This window comes from Poeciliopsis prolifica, unplaced genomic scaffold, assembly GCF_027474105.1.
Source record: "Poeciliopsis prolifica strain line A6 unplaced genomic scaffold, Auburn_PproV2 SCAFFOLD001, whole genome shotgun sequence".
NCBI lineage: Eukaryota > Metazoa > Chordata > Actinopteri > Cyprinodontiformes > Poeciliidae > Poeciliopsis > Poeciliopsis prolifica.
In genome coordinates, this window is record NW_026562376.1 from 22,776,425 (window position 1) to 22,794,881 (window position 18,457).

The 18,457-nt window shown below is 41.4% G+C and overlaps 1 protein-coding gene across 2 annotated transcripts; it reads left to right on the forward strand.

Moving 5' to 3' along the window:
- Positions 1-184: 184 nt before the first annotated feature.
- Positions 185-13,616, forward strand: hmg20a (high mobility group 20A). 2 transcript variants are annotated; one of them, XM_055036471.1, is made up of 9 exons: positions 187-487; positions 2,926-2,993; positions 3,142-3,351; positions 5,170-5,302; positions 6,883-6,920; positions 9,927-10,002; positions 10,232-10,447; positions 12,886-13,018; positions 13,208-13,616. In XM_055036471.1, the coding sequence occupies exons 2-9, from the start codon at positions 2,928-2,930 to the stop codon at positions 13,209-13,211; spliced, it is 876 nt and encodes a 291-aa protein (XP_054892446.1). In that variant the 5' UTR covers positions 187-487; positions 2,926-2,927; the 3' UTR covers positions 13,212-13,616. The 2 variants fall into 2 exon arrangements, with proteins under 2 accessions (XP_054892454.1, XP_054892446.1); XM_055036479.1 differs by lacking the exon at positions 13,208-13,616 and having other exon boundaries at positions 185-487; positions 12,886-13,022.
- Positions 13,617-18,457: the final 4,841 nt, after the last annotated feature.

The following is an 18,457-nucleotide window of genomic DNA, read 5'->3' on the forward strand; positions in this document are numbered from 1 at the left end:
CAATATTTTTGCCGACGTCTCATATGTCAAACATTTATCACTTTCACAAAATCACAGAACGCATGAAAGTTTGTGATTGTAAACGTGGCAATGTGTAAATGGACGCAATAACAGGCTATGGACACCAGAGGGCAGCAGAGGGAGAAAGCTGGACGGCGCTCTTGGCAATACATCCACGATGAAAAAGAAACCCAAAGACCAGCCAAAGAACTAGGTTATATAGAAATGTGTATTTGGCTTTAGCAAATTATACATTTTAAAAGGCTCTCGTCGTTTTATGATGCTTAACTAATTTACGTGTCTTATCTGCTGTAGTTTAAACTGAGGTAATAAAGTTGCTCAGTATTTCCTCTAACAGATAGCATTAGCTGGACGCATCCAGACATGAATGTATAGCTGTTCTATCTGCTTGGTTTCTATGGCGTAGCTGATGTATTGTTTTGGTTGGGAAACTTGCCTGCTACAGCAACGAATCACTTTCACTAAGGTCAGTCTTTACTGCATGGATATCACTGTGTGTATGTATGAAAAATAATGTAATTCGGTATGATTAACAACGCCATTAGGAGAAAGTAAAAGCGATCATTCCTCTTCTCGTGTGTTCGCTGATAACTGAGCGCTAACGCTAGCTGGTGCATAGTTAGCCGCCAGCTCGGCGGTTGGGCTTCTTCTTGCTCTTGCTAATGTTAGATCAAAGTGAATGATTGTCACCTCGCGCAAGTCGTTGTCGGCATACATAACACCGTCAAATGAGAACGCATTCTTTAGTCGTTAAAGCTGTTAAACGTGGTGATAGCTAGCTGTCAGGACGTTAGCATTACCGACTGCAGGTGATGCTAGCCTCTAACTGCTGCTGGTTCAATCATTGGATTGTTTGCCCCACAATATTGCTAGTGGTCAGCATGCTAACTGGGGCTGGTAAACCTGCCTTTGAATATTGTGTTAACGCATTACATTAGCGTTAGCGCTATCTTTCAGAAGCCAACCCAGAGTTAAACAAGTAAATAATTATCTGTACAAGTTGAAACTTTTCTAAGACGTATGTCTAAAAATAGCCTACTTGTAAGTTTTTTTAAATGTTGTTCACAATGTTTTGTTTTTTAATTGAAATAATTATTTATTGTACTATTATGAGGGAGCCAAGCTCTTGTAACATTATTTAACTTTCATTGACCTTGAGTGCTTTATTATTTTCTCATTCAACACATTTTCTCTTTAATAACAGCTTTAAAATGATATTTCATGGTGAATATTTAGACTGCTGGTAGCTGCCTTGAAATGGTCCTCAGTTTCTTTTTTTCTTGAACAAAAGCTAAATTAGTTTCTCTGCTCACATACACAATCATAAATATGTAACAGAATTGGTTGCTGATTCAAATGAGTGTTTCTAAATGCATTAGTTGGTGATTTCTAAGCTTCTCTTTTGTTCCTGAGACCTAATTGATTAGTGTAGAGACAGCCCCAGGAGTTGGTCAGTCAATTTCTAAACTGACAGAGATATTTACCTTGACTCTTCAATCTTTTATTTGAGTTAACGGTGTGATAGCAAATCCTGCTTTACTCTAGTCCTAAAATATCATCAACCTTTGAATGAATGTATTGTATATAGGTTGATCCCCAGCAGAGGGCAGTGCTGCACATTTATTAAGTGATGTCTGGAGAGTTCATTCCTATTTGCCTTTAATATGTTTCCTCACAGCTAAGCTCTGGCGTCTTTCAGCCTGACCCTTAAGAACTGCATGGGCAGTCCTAGACGGGGGGCAATAGGGGCCAATCCCCCTGTAAATCTGGTACTGATCCCAGTTTTCGCTCCCGTTCTGAAGACATATTATTTAATTAGTTGTTTTACGATATGCTCTGGCACAGAAACAGCTAATTCCTGTCTTCACAGTTTTACTATAACAGCAAATTCAAAAATTAAGGTGGTGCACTTTTAGCTTCTGTCGTATTGACATTGGATCTCAGTTTTGACATTTTAAATCGTGAAATATTGCCCTTTTTTGTTTTCCAATCTTTTGTTCTGAGCATCTGTCAAGACACGTTTATTAACTTGCTAAGCCTGGCGCCAAGGCAGTCATCCAGCCCACCACCTTGTTTTTGAGTTAAAAAATGTTCAAGGATGTCAGGAAATTTGAAATGATCACTTGATAGTTATGCATTACTGGAAGAATGGAAGATTAATACTGAAACACCAACTATAAAGTCTTTAAAAAATAAAGGCAATAATTAAAAAAACTAAAATAAACAATGCTAAGCTTGGTGGGGGCACAAGTAAAGCCTGGTGGCCCGCCAGGCTTACAATACACAGTGGGAGACCCTGCAGCTTCCTTTTATGATAACAAGCAATAAACATTACATTTTATCAAATGCCATCATAAAAATAATTAAGAAAATATATGTCCATTATATTGAACAATATTCCAGTTACTAGGAATCAAAGGCAACACTAAATAGGGAGGTTTTAAGTCTTAATTTGAAGAAATCTTAAGTATTTAGCTAGCATGTTGACATTTCAACTTCTCTAGCATTCCCAGTGAGCGCCGGTTTATTTCCCCGTCACTTTCTCATTAATGATTGATAGCGGCAAGACATTTCTATTAGAGGAAACATGGCCAGCCAGGAGGAGAGCTGGGAGCCAAGGGTGGGAGGAGTTTGGATGAAAAGTAGATCCAGCTGCAAGAAGGAGCAGTCTATTTCCTGGCATTGCTGTTCACTGCCTCCAATGTGTTTGAGGCAAAAAAAAGGAAAAAAGCTCGACCCACTTTTAGCCGGCAGTGGGTGCCCCATCTGGCTGCCTCAGATAAAACCCTACCTTGGTTAATCACTGACCTTTTTGGATCTTATGTAAATGCATATTAAATTTACAGATATTAAGTTTCAGATTTCCTATTTTTGTTTTTTTTTCTCCCTTGCGTTCATTGAAAGTGATGGATGAGCAGACGGGCTCTCCTGCAGGCAACGCTGACAACAACAGCCAGAGAAATGGAGACGAGGTAAGAGGCTACCAAATATCAAATGGCACATTTTTCACTTTTTTCTTCCCTTTCTCTTTATTTTTTTCCACGGAGGGCAGGAAACTCCCACGAAAGCTGCTACCTGGCGCCTTCCCCTGTCGTTTCTCAACTTGCGCTGTTCCTGCAGAAACCTCGACGTGGCAGCTGGACCAAAGGGAGGAAGAGGAAGAAGCCAATGAAGGACAGCAACGCGCCCAAAGCTCCCCTGACGGGCTACGTTCGCTTCATGAACGACAGGCGGGAGCAGCTGCGGGCGGAGCGTCCGGACGTGCCCTTCCCAGAGATCACCAGGATGCTGGGCAATGAGTGGAGCAAGCTGCCTCCGGAGGAGAAGCAGGTCAGGATGAGAAGTTTCCAGACGGCGCTCGGCCCTTGGGCGCGCAACCGTGAAGAGAAATGTCTGGAAGGTGGTTTGTTTGGCTTCGCGACGCCGCGCCGGCGACGCTCAAAACGGGACGGAGTCAGAATTAACAAGCAGGCACGAAAGAGCATGGGAAACTCTTGTTCTAAGCCAAACTACTAAATGTAAAATTTTTGTCTGAAACATGTCACTCCTTAGACCCTCCAACATAGATCTTTTTTTTTTTTTCTTTGTGGAATACCTGCACAGAATGTCTACAAAACAGTAACCCTAACTAATGATAGCCCTTTATCTTTTAAAGTCAAGTTTATTTATACAGCACATTTCATCAACAATGGAGTTAAATGTGCTTCACACAACAAAAACATAACACAGAAACCAAAATATGAAACAAGCAATAAGCACTGTTTTGTCAAATCTCGTCATCAAAATCAAATAAATACACATTGAATATGTTGATCAATGTTCCACTGGCTGCTAGTCAACAGCAACTCTAAGGGTAGTCGTTGCAGTTTTCTGGAAGTTTGTTCCAGGTTTGTGGTGCGTAGAAATTGAATGCTGCTTCTCCTCAGTCGGTTCTGGTTCTGGTGATGCAGAGCAGAACCAGGAGAGCTGAGGGGTCTGGAAGGTTGAGACAACAGCAGCTGATCTTTAATGTATCGTGGTGCTACGCCGTTCAGTGATCTATAAACTAACAACAGTATTTTAAAGTCTGTTCTCTGACCGACAGGGAGCCAGTAAGGACTGGAGTTATGTGCTCCATGTTCCTGGTTTGAGTCAGAACGAGAGCAGCTGTCTAGTGGATCGGAACCGATTGATCTTTTTAGGCAGATCTGTGGAGACGCTGTTGCAGTAATCAACAAAGATGAACGCATGGATGAGTTTCTCTAGATCTTGTTGAAACATTAGTCCTCTGATCCTGGAGATGTTCTTCAGGTGATAGAAGGCCGACTTTGTAACTGCTTTCATGTGACTCTGAATGTTCAGATCAGAGTTCATCATTCATTCAGATGTGCCTGATCTCTAGTTTCCAACTGTAGTAACTGAAGCTGTGCATTGACTCCAGATCGTTCCTCTTTAGGTCCAAAGATAATAACTTCAGTTTTGTTTCTGTTCAGGTGGAGAAAGTTTTGGCACATCCACACATTTATCTCTTCTAAGCATCTGTTCAGTGACTGGATGGGTTCAGAGTCACCTGGTGACATCGTAATGTAGAACTGTGCAACATCCGCGTAGCTATGGTAGCTAATCTTATTTTCTATTATAGCCTGAGCCAGTGGAAGCGTATAGATAATAAGAGGGGTCCTAGCATAGAACCTTGGGGTACCCCATATGTCATGTGATTTCTAATAAGAAATTGACGACTGAAACTAGGAAATCCCTGTTCTTTATGAAAGATTCCACCCAGTTAGACCCAACTCTGCAGTCGTTCCAGTATCATGTCTTGGTCAACAGTGTCAAAAGCTCCACTGAGGTCCAACAGAATCAACACTGTGGACCTTCCACAGTCTGTGTTTATATGGATATCGTTGATCATTTTGACGAGGGCGGTTTCGGTTGATCGTTAAACTATTTAAGTATTGAAACATCTTTTTCAATCATTTTGAAAAAGATGGAACGTCGGAGGTCAGCCTTTAATTCTGCCGGGTTTGGTGTCTTTTTGTCAGAAAAATCTAGCTGTTTTTGTTTTTTCTTTCTTCTTTTTATTACTCTGTTTTCTACTAATAATAAAAACAAGCATTTTTTGTGCATTTTTGCATGGACCTTTGAACGTGTGCCGCCTTCCCTCCGCAGCGCTACTTGGACGAAGCGGAGCGAGATAAGGAGCGCTACATGCGAGAGCTGGAGAAGTACCAGAAGACAGAGGCCTACAAGCATTTCACCAGGAAGGTCCAGGAGAAGCAGAAGGGCAAGAGGCACCGGGGAGGTGAGGCACGGTCAGGCGGCCGGCTGCCTTTCCCTTTTTTGGGGGGCAGGAGGAAGAAGAGACTTCCTTTTAGAAAAGTGTTTTAGTGAGACGCTTCCTGTGTCTGAAGATGTTTTTTTATAAACCCGTCATTGTTGGCTGAGGAGTCCTTTCCAGACAGGATGACTCACAGGAAGTTGAATGTGTAACGAGGGTAAGTGGAGGAGGAAACAGTCAGGAATGGGTGGTTTCTCTTTTTTGCGTGACCTTTCAGAGTCCTTGGTCAAATCACCAAGCAATCAGCTGGAGCCTTGGGTCGCTTTAAGTTTAATCTTAACTTTTGCAGACGCCTGTGTGGTTGAAAGAAAGCCGGGGAAATTTAAAAAGGGAAACGCTGCAGCTTTTTTTCCCCTGAAAACCGTCTTCTCACCTTTTTCCTTTTTAAATTAGAATAAGTCTTCAAGACATCATAATTTTTCTTAGTAAGCATATTTCTGAAGGTGCTAGTGACATGAAATGTTGAGCAGGTGTTTGTAACAACCTAACACTGCAAAAACAAAAATCTGACCAAACATGTTTTTCTCCTACTTTCAAATGCTGATATTTTAGTCCACATGAAATAAGACAAAACTAACTTTAAAGTAACTTTCTGGTAAGATAAATAATTGTGTTTTATAAAATGAAATGATATCAGACTTGCGCATAGCACGGTGTTTAATCCGCCAAGGTTTCTTAGAGACGCTTCACATGAAATCAGTCAAGTTTTAAGTAAAAAAAACAAACTTTTTTTATTTTATTTTTAAAAACAAGTTTCATTTTACGAAGCAACAAATTTAAGTTAATACAGTTTCAAGTCGATAATTCTTGATTATAGATACAAAAAGTCCTATTTCCACTGGTAGACTTTTTTACTTAGAACAGAAAAAATGTCTTTATAATATGGAAAAAAAGAAAACTATATTCAAGAATTATACTTTATGTTGCTGAAGTTACTTTTAACTTAGTCCAGAGTACTAAGATTTTTGTGCTAGAAACTTCTGTGAAGATTTTGTGTTTTGGCAGAAAGAAACCAAAACAAATGAGTTGAGAAATGAAATGTGTGTAATAATGTTGAAAGAAATAGCAATAGAAGTATACTTACTATGTAAAAACAGTTTATTTCACCCACTGTAAATCAAATCACAACTAGAAATTCTTGAAGTGTATTTTGTCCAGTCAGTGGGGAAGTATAGTTAGAAGTGTGTCAGGTTAATCGCGTTATGAAAAGCAGTGAAACATAAGATTCAGTGACCTTCTTTTTGCCATTTTTGGCCAAACTTTGCATCTCATCATCTGAAACTTCAAAATAAAACAAAAAAAAAAGTTGAGAAAAAACAGCTCTGTTTGGTGAACCCCCCCCCCCCCAAAAAAAACATTTCCACTGAGCTTGAAGGATTGCCTCACTTCAGCTGATTGATATAAAGTGTTGACGTTTTTATTGACCTCTCTGTTTTCATTCGTTTCCCTGAGTTCGTAACGAGCTGACGACAGGCCTGCGATCCCAGAAAATCTGACTCATCCGTGATGATGTCCCCTTCATTTATTCTTTCCTTCCTCTCCAGATGTTGGGCACCAAGTCGCCAGCGAGGCTCTTCATGAGGTCAGTAAGTCTTCCCCTGCCTGGTGGTGACGCTCAAAATTGCCCTTCATAAGCGCTAACTATCAGATTTCATGAGGGGAAGAAACCCTCTTGGAGTTGACTTAAGAGTTTTATGTGTTACGCAACCCTGTTAAGTCATGGGGTGGAAAGCTCTTACCTAAGGGTTTTGTTTGTTTTTGTGATCACAAAACAAACAACACAAAAAAAGATGAGTATTAAAATAATTTTGCAACACTTCGCTTCCTCAGTGACTTCAGGGATGTGGAAAATCTAGCTGAAATGGGTGAATTTCTTTTTTTTATGCTTTCCTCAAGGAGCGGCAGGCGGTTATGAAACAGAGCTCAAACCAAACGGATTGATGAAACCGTTTCACTCACTGAGATCTCTCTGGCCAGGACATTTCATACTCCATCAGAGGTTCTGCCCGTCGTAAATGTGCAAAGAACAAGCTGCAAAAAGTCCTAACGCACGTTCACAGCGATAGAACAGGGACTGTTCTGTTCTGTCATTTGTAGTGACCAAACGATGATCCGCAAAACCGAGGCTGTGATTTTCTGCAACCCGAGAGTCTTTCTGTAAACTCAGTCAACCCTCAAGCAGCTGTGACTCCTCTGAAACAAATGTCCAGAGCTGAAATATCCAGGAGTTTTGCGGCGTATTCACATTGATGAAAGTGTTTAGCTCACTTTAATCAAACTCCAGTTCATTTGCCCAAAAAGTCTGGCTCCTTTGTGAATGTGCAGTCGAACTCTGCAAGCCAACTCCTGTCCGCCTAAAATCCCAGGTATCCGTTCAGTTGAAGTGAACTCTGGTGGAGTTTGAATGCAGGCGGACGGGTGACTGCGCCGAATGCAGGAAGTGGATCATACTGCAGGGCATTCTGGGTAAATCCAACCAAAGCAAACATGCGAGTCTGGCGCAAGTGCGAGAAGTGGCCTTTGGACTTTTATCAAAGACAAAAGAGAAATCCTACAACCGCTAAAATATGACGCCACCCTATTTTTGTTCATATTTTGTGAAGGAGGAAGTTGCGCTTATCGTCTTCTTAGGAGGTTTTCTTCTCATTTCCTTCATCAGTTCTTGGTTAAGAGGCACCTCAAGCGAGGAGGTGAGCGTGTTGTTCGAAGGGTTTGGTTCTTTTGACACAATGTCGTGTGAAAGCGAAGCGCAGCAGGCGAAAATGTTAAAAAATAAAAAGTTTCAAAATTTCCCCCCAGTCAAACAGGACTCTCAGGTCTGAAAACCCCGTCAATGATAGGAAGCAAACTGAGCACTTTCACTGCCGAGATTTTCTATAGCGGTGAGATGTATGCCTACTGCAGACTTTTTTTTCCCCCCTGAACAGTGGATTTAAAAAATACAGGGACATGTCTTTGGTGTTGGCTAGAGTATTGGGAATACACTAGGAAAGCATCATATTTTAGCAGAGAAAAATGTACTGCAGAAATAAAGGCAGGGACGAAATAGCAGTCATTAAAAATGGAGCCAAAGCTGAGAATCATTGTTGTGTCAGTTCAGATCACAGTGATGAAGATCATGTGGTACTGATGAGATCCAGAGGGACTTTTGAGTTATTTAATAATTGGCAAGTGATTGGAATAATTAAGGAAGGATTATTTTTTTAAAATCTTATTTGAAATCAATCTTCTTTAAAGATTGACTTGACTGACTGAGTATAACTGAAGTGTTCTGGTGTGGTGTTTTATTACATGATATTTCGCTACATAATTGTTCAAATAATATATATGAATAAATCCTGTTCAAACTTTTGATGGACAAGAAAATTGGCCAGATTGTAAGAAAGAAGTGAGAAACATTCAGACGGAGCTGAAAAACAATTAAAAGCTCTTAAATCTGTTTCACGTTCAATGGAAAATCTTGGCTGTATTGACCGAGGTTGCCAATATGATTCAGTTTTTTTTTTTTAATTTATGCATGATTGTGTGCGGAACATGTTTTCTGTAGAAAGAACAATCAAATCTCGTCATGCTGAAGAGGGAGGATGTTCTTGTTCTGAAAGCTGGTAAACTGTGAGGGGGGAACGTCTGCTTTTACATTTTGGCATGGCTCTTTCTAAATAAGTAATTCCATTGCGAAACATGTCATGACGTGTTGATGAGGGATTAATACGCATTAACTGGGGGTCTGAACGTTTTATTTTGAAAACTCGTCCACAAAACAAGACAAGAGGAAGGTCGCCGACTGCTACGTCAGTGATCATTTTTGGCGAAACGAATTGAATTTTATTTTTTTAAAAAACAACAAAACAAACACCCAGGAAGCAAAGTGCTACTTTAAGTATATAAAAAGGAAGTGTTAGTTTAATTGATCCACTCCAAGGCTGTATAATCCGTGTTCCCCCCTGAGAGCCAAGGGGCACCGTTGGCCCTTCCTCTGGCTGCAAACATTTAGTGCTCATTGTTGCACGCCTCAAGCCGGGGGTTAATCCTCCTTAGAGCTGTGTTTATGATCCAAACGCTTAGCTTCCACTTCATTTTTATTAACTTCAGCATGTAATTAAGAGACTCCCCCCCCCCTCTCTGTAGCTACTTTCAGAACCTCTCTGAGGGTTGTGACCAAGGTGACTTAAGCGTGATGAGCGTTGCTGTGGGAATAGTGTCGCTTTCTCCCGCCCCGCTCCTTCCAGATTAGCACCAGCGGGGGGATTCAGCACAAATGTCATTATGTTGGGGGGGTGAAATGAAGAAGGATGGCGCGTTGTTCCAAAAGGAGGGAGTGAAAGCTCTATTGTATTGCGCTCTTCTGTTTCAGCGCCTGTTTTTGAGAGCAGATTTATTGCACAGCCTCTTCCTATCTCGGATGCAGAAATGATGAAATTACTTCCATCCCCGCATTTCATAAAAAAAACTGTATCGCAGTGTACGTCTTGTGGCCAGATCGAAAATCAATTACCAGCCCACCCAGAGCCCGGTAAGATAAATGACTGTGTCTGGTAGTTTGGCTAATCTTCTTCCCTCCCTCTCTAATGTCTTTGGCTGGAAACAGAAAGACGCGGAAGGAAAGGACAGGACCGTGTTTGACATCCCAATCTTCACGGAGGAGTTTCTCAACCACAGCAAAGGTAAAAATAAAGGAGTCGGAAGAACGACTCGAGCGTCTGAATTGTCGAACTCCATTTTTATTCAGTGTTTTTGACCCATTTGAATAAAATTTGCAGTAAAAGTAGAAAAATAAGTAGAATTTTGCAGATTTGGCCCCGGGGCCTTAAGTTTGACACATGTGCCTTCGGGTAAATAAAGCGTCTTGAGAGCACGTGTGTGTGAACGTGGATTTCTTTCCCTTGCCGTTAGCGCGAGAGGCCGAGATGCGGCAGCTGCGCAAGACCAACATGGAGTACGAGGAGCGCAACGCGGCCCTGCAGAAGCACGTGGAGAGCATGCGCGGGGCGGTGGAGCGGCTGGAGGGCGACGTGATGCAGGAGAGGGAGCGCAACGGGCTCCTGCACCAGCACCTGGAGACCCTGCGCCAGGCGCTCACCTCCAGCTTCTCAACGGTGCCGCTGCCAGGTGAGCGAGACGGCGCCCTGCAAAAGTGTTGATGAGTCTTTCACCTTCTGTCAACACAGCCTTGAAAAGACATTTGAAGTTAAGGGTCTTAAAATGTCTCCATTTCAGTTTTAAAAAGCACGTTATAGTTTAGTCGTGTCCCAAACTACGACATGGTGGAACATGTCAACCACATTTGTATCGAGTCTGCTGCGTCTCATGTACTCTGGCAAAATCTGCTGCGAGTCTTCCTTTCTAACTTTATTTCCCACGCATTTAAACTCTCCTGACAGCAGCCCTGCAGACTCGACAAACACCAGAAATAGACATAATAGGCCCATAAATTATTGCATCAGAGCTCCATAATGAAAGATGATTACAAAACTTCAGGTAGTGCCTCGGGGTCGGTTTTTTTATTATTTTTTTTGCACTTACTGTTAAAGAGGTTGTAAATTAAAGTGGGTAGAACGAAGCCTTGTGTTCTTCTTAGCTTACAAAGAGCAGGTTTGGCTTTATTTTCCCCACTTTGATTTTTTTATTTTTTGTTATTTTTTGGGGGGGGGGTTAGAGTTAGACTGAAATCAAATTAAATTACAGCAGTTTATGTTTCCAGGGTTACGACTCAGCCACGGGTTCCCCGCATCTCTTAAACTTTATTGGGAAATCTTCCTATAAAAGTAAGGCACGCTTTTGCTTTCATAAGATTTTATCGACGGCGGTTCTGTAAATACGGGAGAGGATGAGGGCCACTGTAAGGAGAATTGCCTCTTTTTTTTCCCCTCAGAGTTCTTGGAGGATCGTCGGTGTCCGTTGCTTTTCTTCAGTGGCTTTCATCCTCCTCCATTCACAAATCACACAAGTATCGTTTTAGCACGCTTTTCTTTAAACGCAGAATGGAAACATTTAGCGCTTTTACGTATCAAAAGCACAATTTTAAGCAATTATGAAGTAAGTATAACGGCTTTAAGGAGATAAAACCGCAGGAATAAAGAGCGCAAAACATCGAACAGGAACTCCTCTCATAGATCGAGACAAGACAGAAAGCTGGAGAATCTTTTACAGAGAATCGAAACTGGATTGGAATGAGGCTGAATAGTGAAGCCTCTTCTCGACTCGAAGAAGACATTCCGGAGTAGCGTGAGTGAGTCCGCGCTCCGAGGACGATCTCTTCTTGTGAGGTTATGTGGAACAATAACATCGTTCAGCTCATGGAGGGCTTCCTATGAGACGAAGAGGACTTCATATTCTCTGCATGTTTGTGCCCGACTGCAACGACGCTTGCAGCGTTTAGGATCAGCGAAAGCATTTTAAGCAAATTGTCTTGAGAAATGCCATCGCAGTCAACGCGGCCCGGAGGTGATAAATACCTGGAGTGGTAAGTTATTGTCTTGTTTGAGACGCAGCGTCTTGCCGAGCTTTTTCACAGAGCAACACAAAATATGAAATGGAATAAAAATTAAATGTTTTTTTTTCTTGTTAGTTTTTTTTTAAGTTGACCTGTCGCTCCACTGCAAAAACACAAAAATCTTAAATATTTGTTGTCTAATTTCTGCTTTACATATCTTAGAACACTTGAAATAAGGCAAAACTTGTACGTTTTCACCAAGACATTGGAGCTTGTTTAAAGTCAGTAACTCCTTGATATTGATGAAAAAGTAAGAGAAATAATCTGTCATCAGAACAAGGCACTTTCATTTATAACATGGACAAAATGTCTTGTTTCTCTGGCAGATTATTTCAGGTTATCATACATCATGCTGTTTTGTCAAATGTGCAGTTTACGACATCGTAAACACAGTGATCATGGCAGAGTGAGACGGCTATTGTGAGTTCAGAGTGCGAGGAAATAGTGATTGATGCGCTGCGACATCTCATTTTGTTTTCCATGTTGTTGTAAGTCAAACAAAACAAAACAACAAAAAAACAAAACAGAAAGCGTCTTTGGGCCATTAGCCCGCTTCGTTGGACGTTGGGAGTTTAGTGTTTTGGTCCAAAAGTATGGAGTTCCTCAGACAATCGCTTTAAAAAACTATTGATCCTGAAGACTAATTGGTTTCTGGAAGTCGAGTCGTTTGCTGTTTTCCAGACAAGCTCAAAAATTCTCACGTGGGGAAGGGGGACGAAAAGTCGCAAGAAGGGGCTGAGAACAAAATGACTCCATTTCCATCACACAACTAGGACAAATGGAATCCATTTCCACTCGTCAATGAACCCTTTAGGCCGGGTGAAAACGAACACACGGTTCGGATTTTTATTTGTTAAAAAAATAAATAAATTTGAAAAAGCCACAAATCATTTCCCTCCCACTGTGCAGCGAACCTTTACGTACCCTTGATTTGTCGTAGAGAATCTCAACAAAGCATCCAAAGACGTCAGAGCGGTTGTGAAGACGTTCAGTAGGTACGAAAAGGCTTGCGATGCAAATCTGAACACTGAGGATGCGTGCTTCCTGTCTGCAGGCAGCGGAGAAACCCCGACCCTCGACACCATCGACTCTTACATGAAGAAGCTCCACACCGTCATCATCAGCAGCCCCCAGGAGCACGAGAGTCTCATCAACACAGTGAGAGACGTAGTCAGCCGCCTGGACAGGTAGGAACGTCTTTCACTACGTCTACTTGTGTTCCCTGACTTTTTTTGGGGAATGGATTTTTTTTAAATATTTTTTTTAGTTGTTTAGTTGACAAAACAACTAAACCTGGAGGTTTGTTCCTGTGGTGAATCAGTGGCGCTTCGCTCTGAATTCCAACCCCTCTTTTCTTTTGCCGATGTTTGGTGCAGATAATCGGATGGAGTTCAGCTGATTGGATGGACCGGGATTCGTCTCATCAACTCGTCGTCTCCCAGCTGAGTCACGAAATGTCCAGACTCTGCCGTGATCACATTGGTGGCTGTGTGGTAGCGTCTCATATTAATTTATTTTGTCCCCAACGGTTCAACGCCTGATTGGTAGGACGGTAGTGATCTTCTCGTTTCCATCCTGTCCATTCATGTCTAGCAGCTGCTGTCCGTCACCATCAGACATGATGTGTTTGTGTTAAGCCATTACCGAGAAATGTCCCTGACATGTCTGTTACTCTCGTATAATCAGTCAAAGAAGAATGAGAAGAAGAAAAAGAAAAACTTGTGCCATTGTTTGTTTTTCCAATTGTGAAAAGTGTTTGTATTTTCAATAAAAACGTTTTCATCAGTTTTCCATTTTGTGACAACCTGAGAACTACAAAAGTATTTGCTTTAAAAAATAATAATAATTAGCACAAATACAGGAAATGGTCAAAACATTCTTGCTCTTTTTCCAAAAGTAATAAAAATATATTTATAGCAAGAGAACTCTGGATCAAAAGTTTATTTTAGGTACAAAATGTCTTAAATATGCCCATATTTTCAATTTTGATGTATATTCTGACTATACGGTTATACATTGTCTTCATTTGCTTGTGCTGTACTTTTTGTTTCCTGGCTGCGTTCATTTTTTTCTTCTTGTGATTTGTAGTTCTGGAGCAGGACTTTCCCGTTATTAAGCTGTGGCAGAACTACAAACTCCATGGCGCACGGTTTTGACTGAGGAAATGAGGAATTAAAAAGCTCAAACCAAAAGATACTTTAATTTAAACCCAACGAACACCACTAATACCGTGACTTAGAATTTGCCTCAAAGTTTTAGAGTTTTCCACAAATGGGGAAAAAGGAAGAAAAGCCCAATCAATTTAAGAGGGTTTAAGAACTTCTCGTGTTTCCAGGGGTTTAAAGTCTTTGCGCTATATCCATAAATCGGTGGCTAATCGCTGCTAATTTGCCGACCTGCTCGGCTCGCAGCTAATCTTATTTACTTCCAGTTTATTCAGCCAGTTAAGCAGCTCTGTAGAGACGCCGCAGTTGGTTCTGCTAAACACTTTGGCTTGAAAAATTTAAGTAAATATCCCCAATTTAAAGCCTGTAAATTTTAATGCGAATGAACAGATTTGCTTTAAATAATGCATGCATTGCTGTTCGCCGATACAAGTTTAATTTCCAGCAGAGGCGCTTTCTGCTTATGGCGAGCTGCTGATGGATGACACCCTGATTGTGTGCGCAGACGAGAAAGGGACACACTTCTAATCTCTGTGCTGCAGAAGATTTTGACATCTGATTTTGAATACTTAAGACTTTTGGTGTCATCTCGTCTAGTGTGTAGTTAATATATAAAGTAACAGGACAGCTGCATGTTTATGTGCATTCCCAGTATTCTGTCGTCTATTTACAAGCCCTAGAGAAACACTGTGATCTCTGCATTTAAAGGCTTCTTAATCGTTGCCACAACACAAATGACATTTGAAGTCGTCAACTAGAACTTCCCAGAATCGGTCTGTCCTTAACATGTGAGGTGTGCAAAATGCAGTTGTCATGTTAATGCATTACAGATGTTGGCTGGCTGACCTAATTAGCTAGTAAAGTACAATACAAGCGTGAACACTCGCAAAACACAACGCAAGCTTTTCCAGATTCCTTCACTTTGCAGGAAGGGCTGGGCGACATTGACCTAAAGTTTTACCACACTATTGCTTTGCGGTGCTTTTGTGACAGCGAGAAAAGTGACAGTAAGAGCTACTGCTCTTACTGTCACTCATCTACTTATTGCTTCGCTTCTAGGTAGACTGTGTGGCTGACGTGGCCATCACAGTCCCATGAATACAAACTACGCGTTTGGGGAAAACAGTCACTGCAAAACCAACAAAATGTCTCCAGTTGTTTTTGGTCTCTCCAGTGCAAATATCTTTGTGCACCTGAAATAAGACGAAGCTAACAAATTGGTAGATTATTTCACCAGTGGCGAGACGTTTTCCCCATGTTATAAGTGTAGCAATTTGCCAGTGGAACTAGAAGTTTTTCATCAACGTTACAGAATGATAAACCCGCATGTCGTACTTTTGTCTTATTTCATGTGCACTAAGATATTTGCCCTGGAAACTAGGGCAAAAATACTTGGTGACATTTTTGTTTTTGCAGCAAAACGCTTCTTAATGTCGTCGATCAGATGAAGACATTTGATGTGCAACTCTAAACTTCAATTGAATTTAATATTTTTTTCTATTGACACAAGTATAAATCACACTGCTTACCATGAAAATAAACCATAAACAATACAATAAATGCCTTCCCAAAATAAACTACAGACTAATGACTTGTGAAGTTTAATACCTCATTAATCTAATAGCATACATGGTTTTGTGAAACACCCATTTATTAATGTTTCTTTAGTATTAGAACACATAAAATAGACAGTTGATGTCTATTTATTTTTGTTGCAAATAACAGTTTGCTCCAAAATAAGTATTAAATTACACAATTTTCCAACAGTGGAATGATGAGACCAAAGCATACTCATCTATTAAAGTGGTCCAGTCAAAGTCCAGACCTAAACTAATTAGAGGTAACATAGCAAGACCTAAAAATTTAATCTCACAGACACTCTCCATCCAATCTGGCTTGACTTGAGCTGTTTTAGAAGAAAAATGGGCAAAAAAATATAAAAATCTCCAGTTGTTACTACAGCAAAAGATAAACCAGGTAAGATAATAACAGATTTTTTGTGACCAAATGTAAGGAATTGTATCTATTTAAGCCACGCCAAAATATGGTTACAAAACCTTATGCAACAACAAGAATGAGTTACTGTGACCTTGCATAAGCATTAATCTGCTGAGGCTGGAGGAGAGGCAAACGTCAGCAAAGGTACGGACATGAGTGCCGGCCGATTTCAAATGTTTCTGAGAAATGAAAGCGCCAACCTGGGTCTCCCAGAAGAAGAGAGAGGGGAAACAAACATCAACAGCCACCAAAGCAAATGAAGTTTGTCCCGAGAACATAAACACCCGACTTCATCCATATTTTATCGCTTGCTCAAAAGTGAAGTTCCTCTTCCTGGGAATGTCATCCAGCTCCTTTTATGAGATCCCTGATGAGATATGCAGCCCGATCCAACCACGGCCAATCTTTTTAGAGCCGGGGAAGATCTTTTGCAAAGTTCATGCCTGCTTAATGTCATCCCTGGAGCAATGGCTGAAAAAAAAAAAAAATCCCAAAAACAAAGTGCATGCTGGATGAACAATTTGGGAAGTGAAGAGCGTCCCCCTGGGACTCTACCTCGGCCCGTTAAAGTTGTTTACCTTTTGGTTTATGGTGTCGCCAGGCTCGCTGTGTGCAGAGGGTCTCAGAGCTCATTTGTATAATGAGCTTAACTGGAGCGCTTTTATTATCATTATTATTATTATTTGTCGTTGCTTTGATGTTGCCCAAAAGCTGTGAAAACACCAATGGGAAAAAAAAACAACAAAAAAAACATAATGAATGCTGATGTTCCAGGCCTTCTGCTTCGTGGGTTAGTTATCCTCTCTTTTCCAGGTGACGATGAGGAAAATGTATTTTCAGTGAGCAGCTGGAGAAGAGAAACAGCTTTTCTGCCTTGTCGCTGCGTCAGGTTTTAACGCAGGCCATACGGTTCGCAGCTCAGAGTGCTGCGTGCCAGGGGGTGGCAGAAGACCTCACGAAATGAGACGTAAACAAAATAGGTCACATAAGTTCACATTACTTCTGAAGGATCAAGACAAAAGTGGCTGCTTGAGCCCTCAAGATCGCTAACCTCTGACCTAAGCGAACGAGATGACTCAAAGAAGAAGGGAAAATCTATATTATGTGTGGAAAATCACAAAAAGACCATCTCAATCCTTTTTGTATTTACCGCCAGGCGGCTTATTTCATGCTGACTGCAGCATGAAAAACCATTTGGATTTGGAGAACAAAAATGGAGAGTACTTTTCTTAACGATACATTTGCAGATTTCTTTTTTATATGAGAGAAAAAAAACCCCTAAATGATAGTGATACATTTGACGTAGGATTTACATTCCACAACCTAATCCCTAAAGTAAACAACTAAAAATAAGAAAAGAATAGGAAACAAATGAACAGCATGCATAACAAGAAAAACAACTCAGCACTTGGCATCATTGTCTTAATATCTCAAAAACTCTGTCATCTTTGACCATATATGTCTTCAACATTTACAATACAAGAGAACTTCTCTAATAGAACTTTTCTCTCTGTGTCGCCTCATTGTTGTGAAGTCCATAATTGCACATTCTTTATGGTGATGTGCCGCCCCCTTTCTCCCTCTTTTTTTTTTCCTGGCCTCTGAAATAAACACCATCCCCTTCAGTCTTTTGTCTGAACAAAGAGACACTCAGAGGAACACAAACACCTTCTGGAGCTCCTCCACCGGGGGCTCGTCCGGGTTGTTGGCGGCCCCGTCCTGGCCCGTGGAGTGCAGCGGGGTTGACGTGAGGACAGAGGAGCCAGCTCCAGCAGAGAGCCACACAGATCCTGGACCAGCGGAGGGAGGGAGGGAAGGAGGGAGTGACTCAGAGGAGAGAGGATGAGTCAGTGCGTCATGTGCTGAACAGGCAGGCAGAGGTATCAGTGTCCTGAATGGTTTCTCTTCCCGCTGTGGTCAAACCGAGCCACCTTTTGTCAAGGAGTCGGGGTCTAATCCACTGCGCACATTTGAGGGAATCCTTTACCATTCGCAACGGATAACGGACGCGAATGAGCGTTTCAAATTTGCACAGGAGTTGGTCTGGTCCTGAGTATAAATTTGGGTGAAAATACTAGCAACTTTTTGCAGCTGTTTCTCACATTACAACGTGTTTCGTTGGGATGTTATGTGATTGACCGGCACAAATTAGCACGTAATCATGAAAACAGAAACAAAGGACGTGTTTACATTTAGTGCCCTCACCCCAAAGTCAACACTATGTGTAATTACTGCACAGCTGCCTTTTTCATTTTGGTATGTCTACAATGTTGTTTTTTTGCAAAGGTTTTCAGCAGCTTCAAACATTCCCATTGACTCTGACCAGCCAGCTGTCTCGCCTTGACCAAGCATCTTGTTGCGTGACGCTGCCGCCGCCACCAGAGGTTGCTTCTCTTGGATCAAGCTTCTGGAGAGCATCTGGTCGCACTGTTTTGTTTAGTTTTCTTGTCGGGGTCTAGTCCA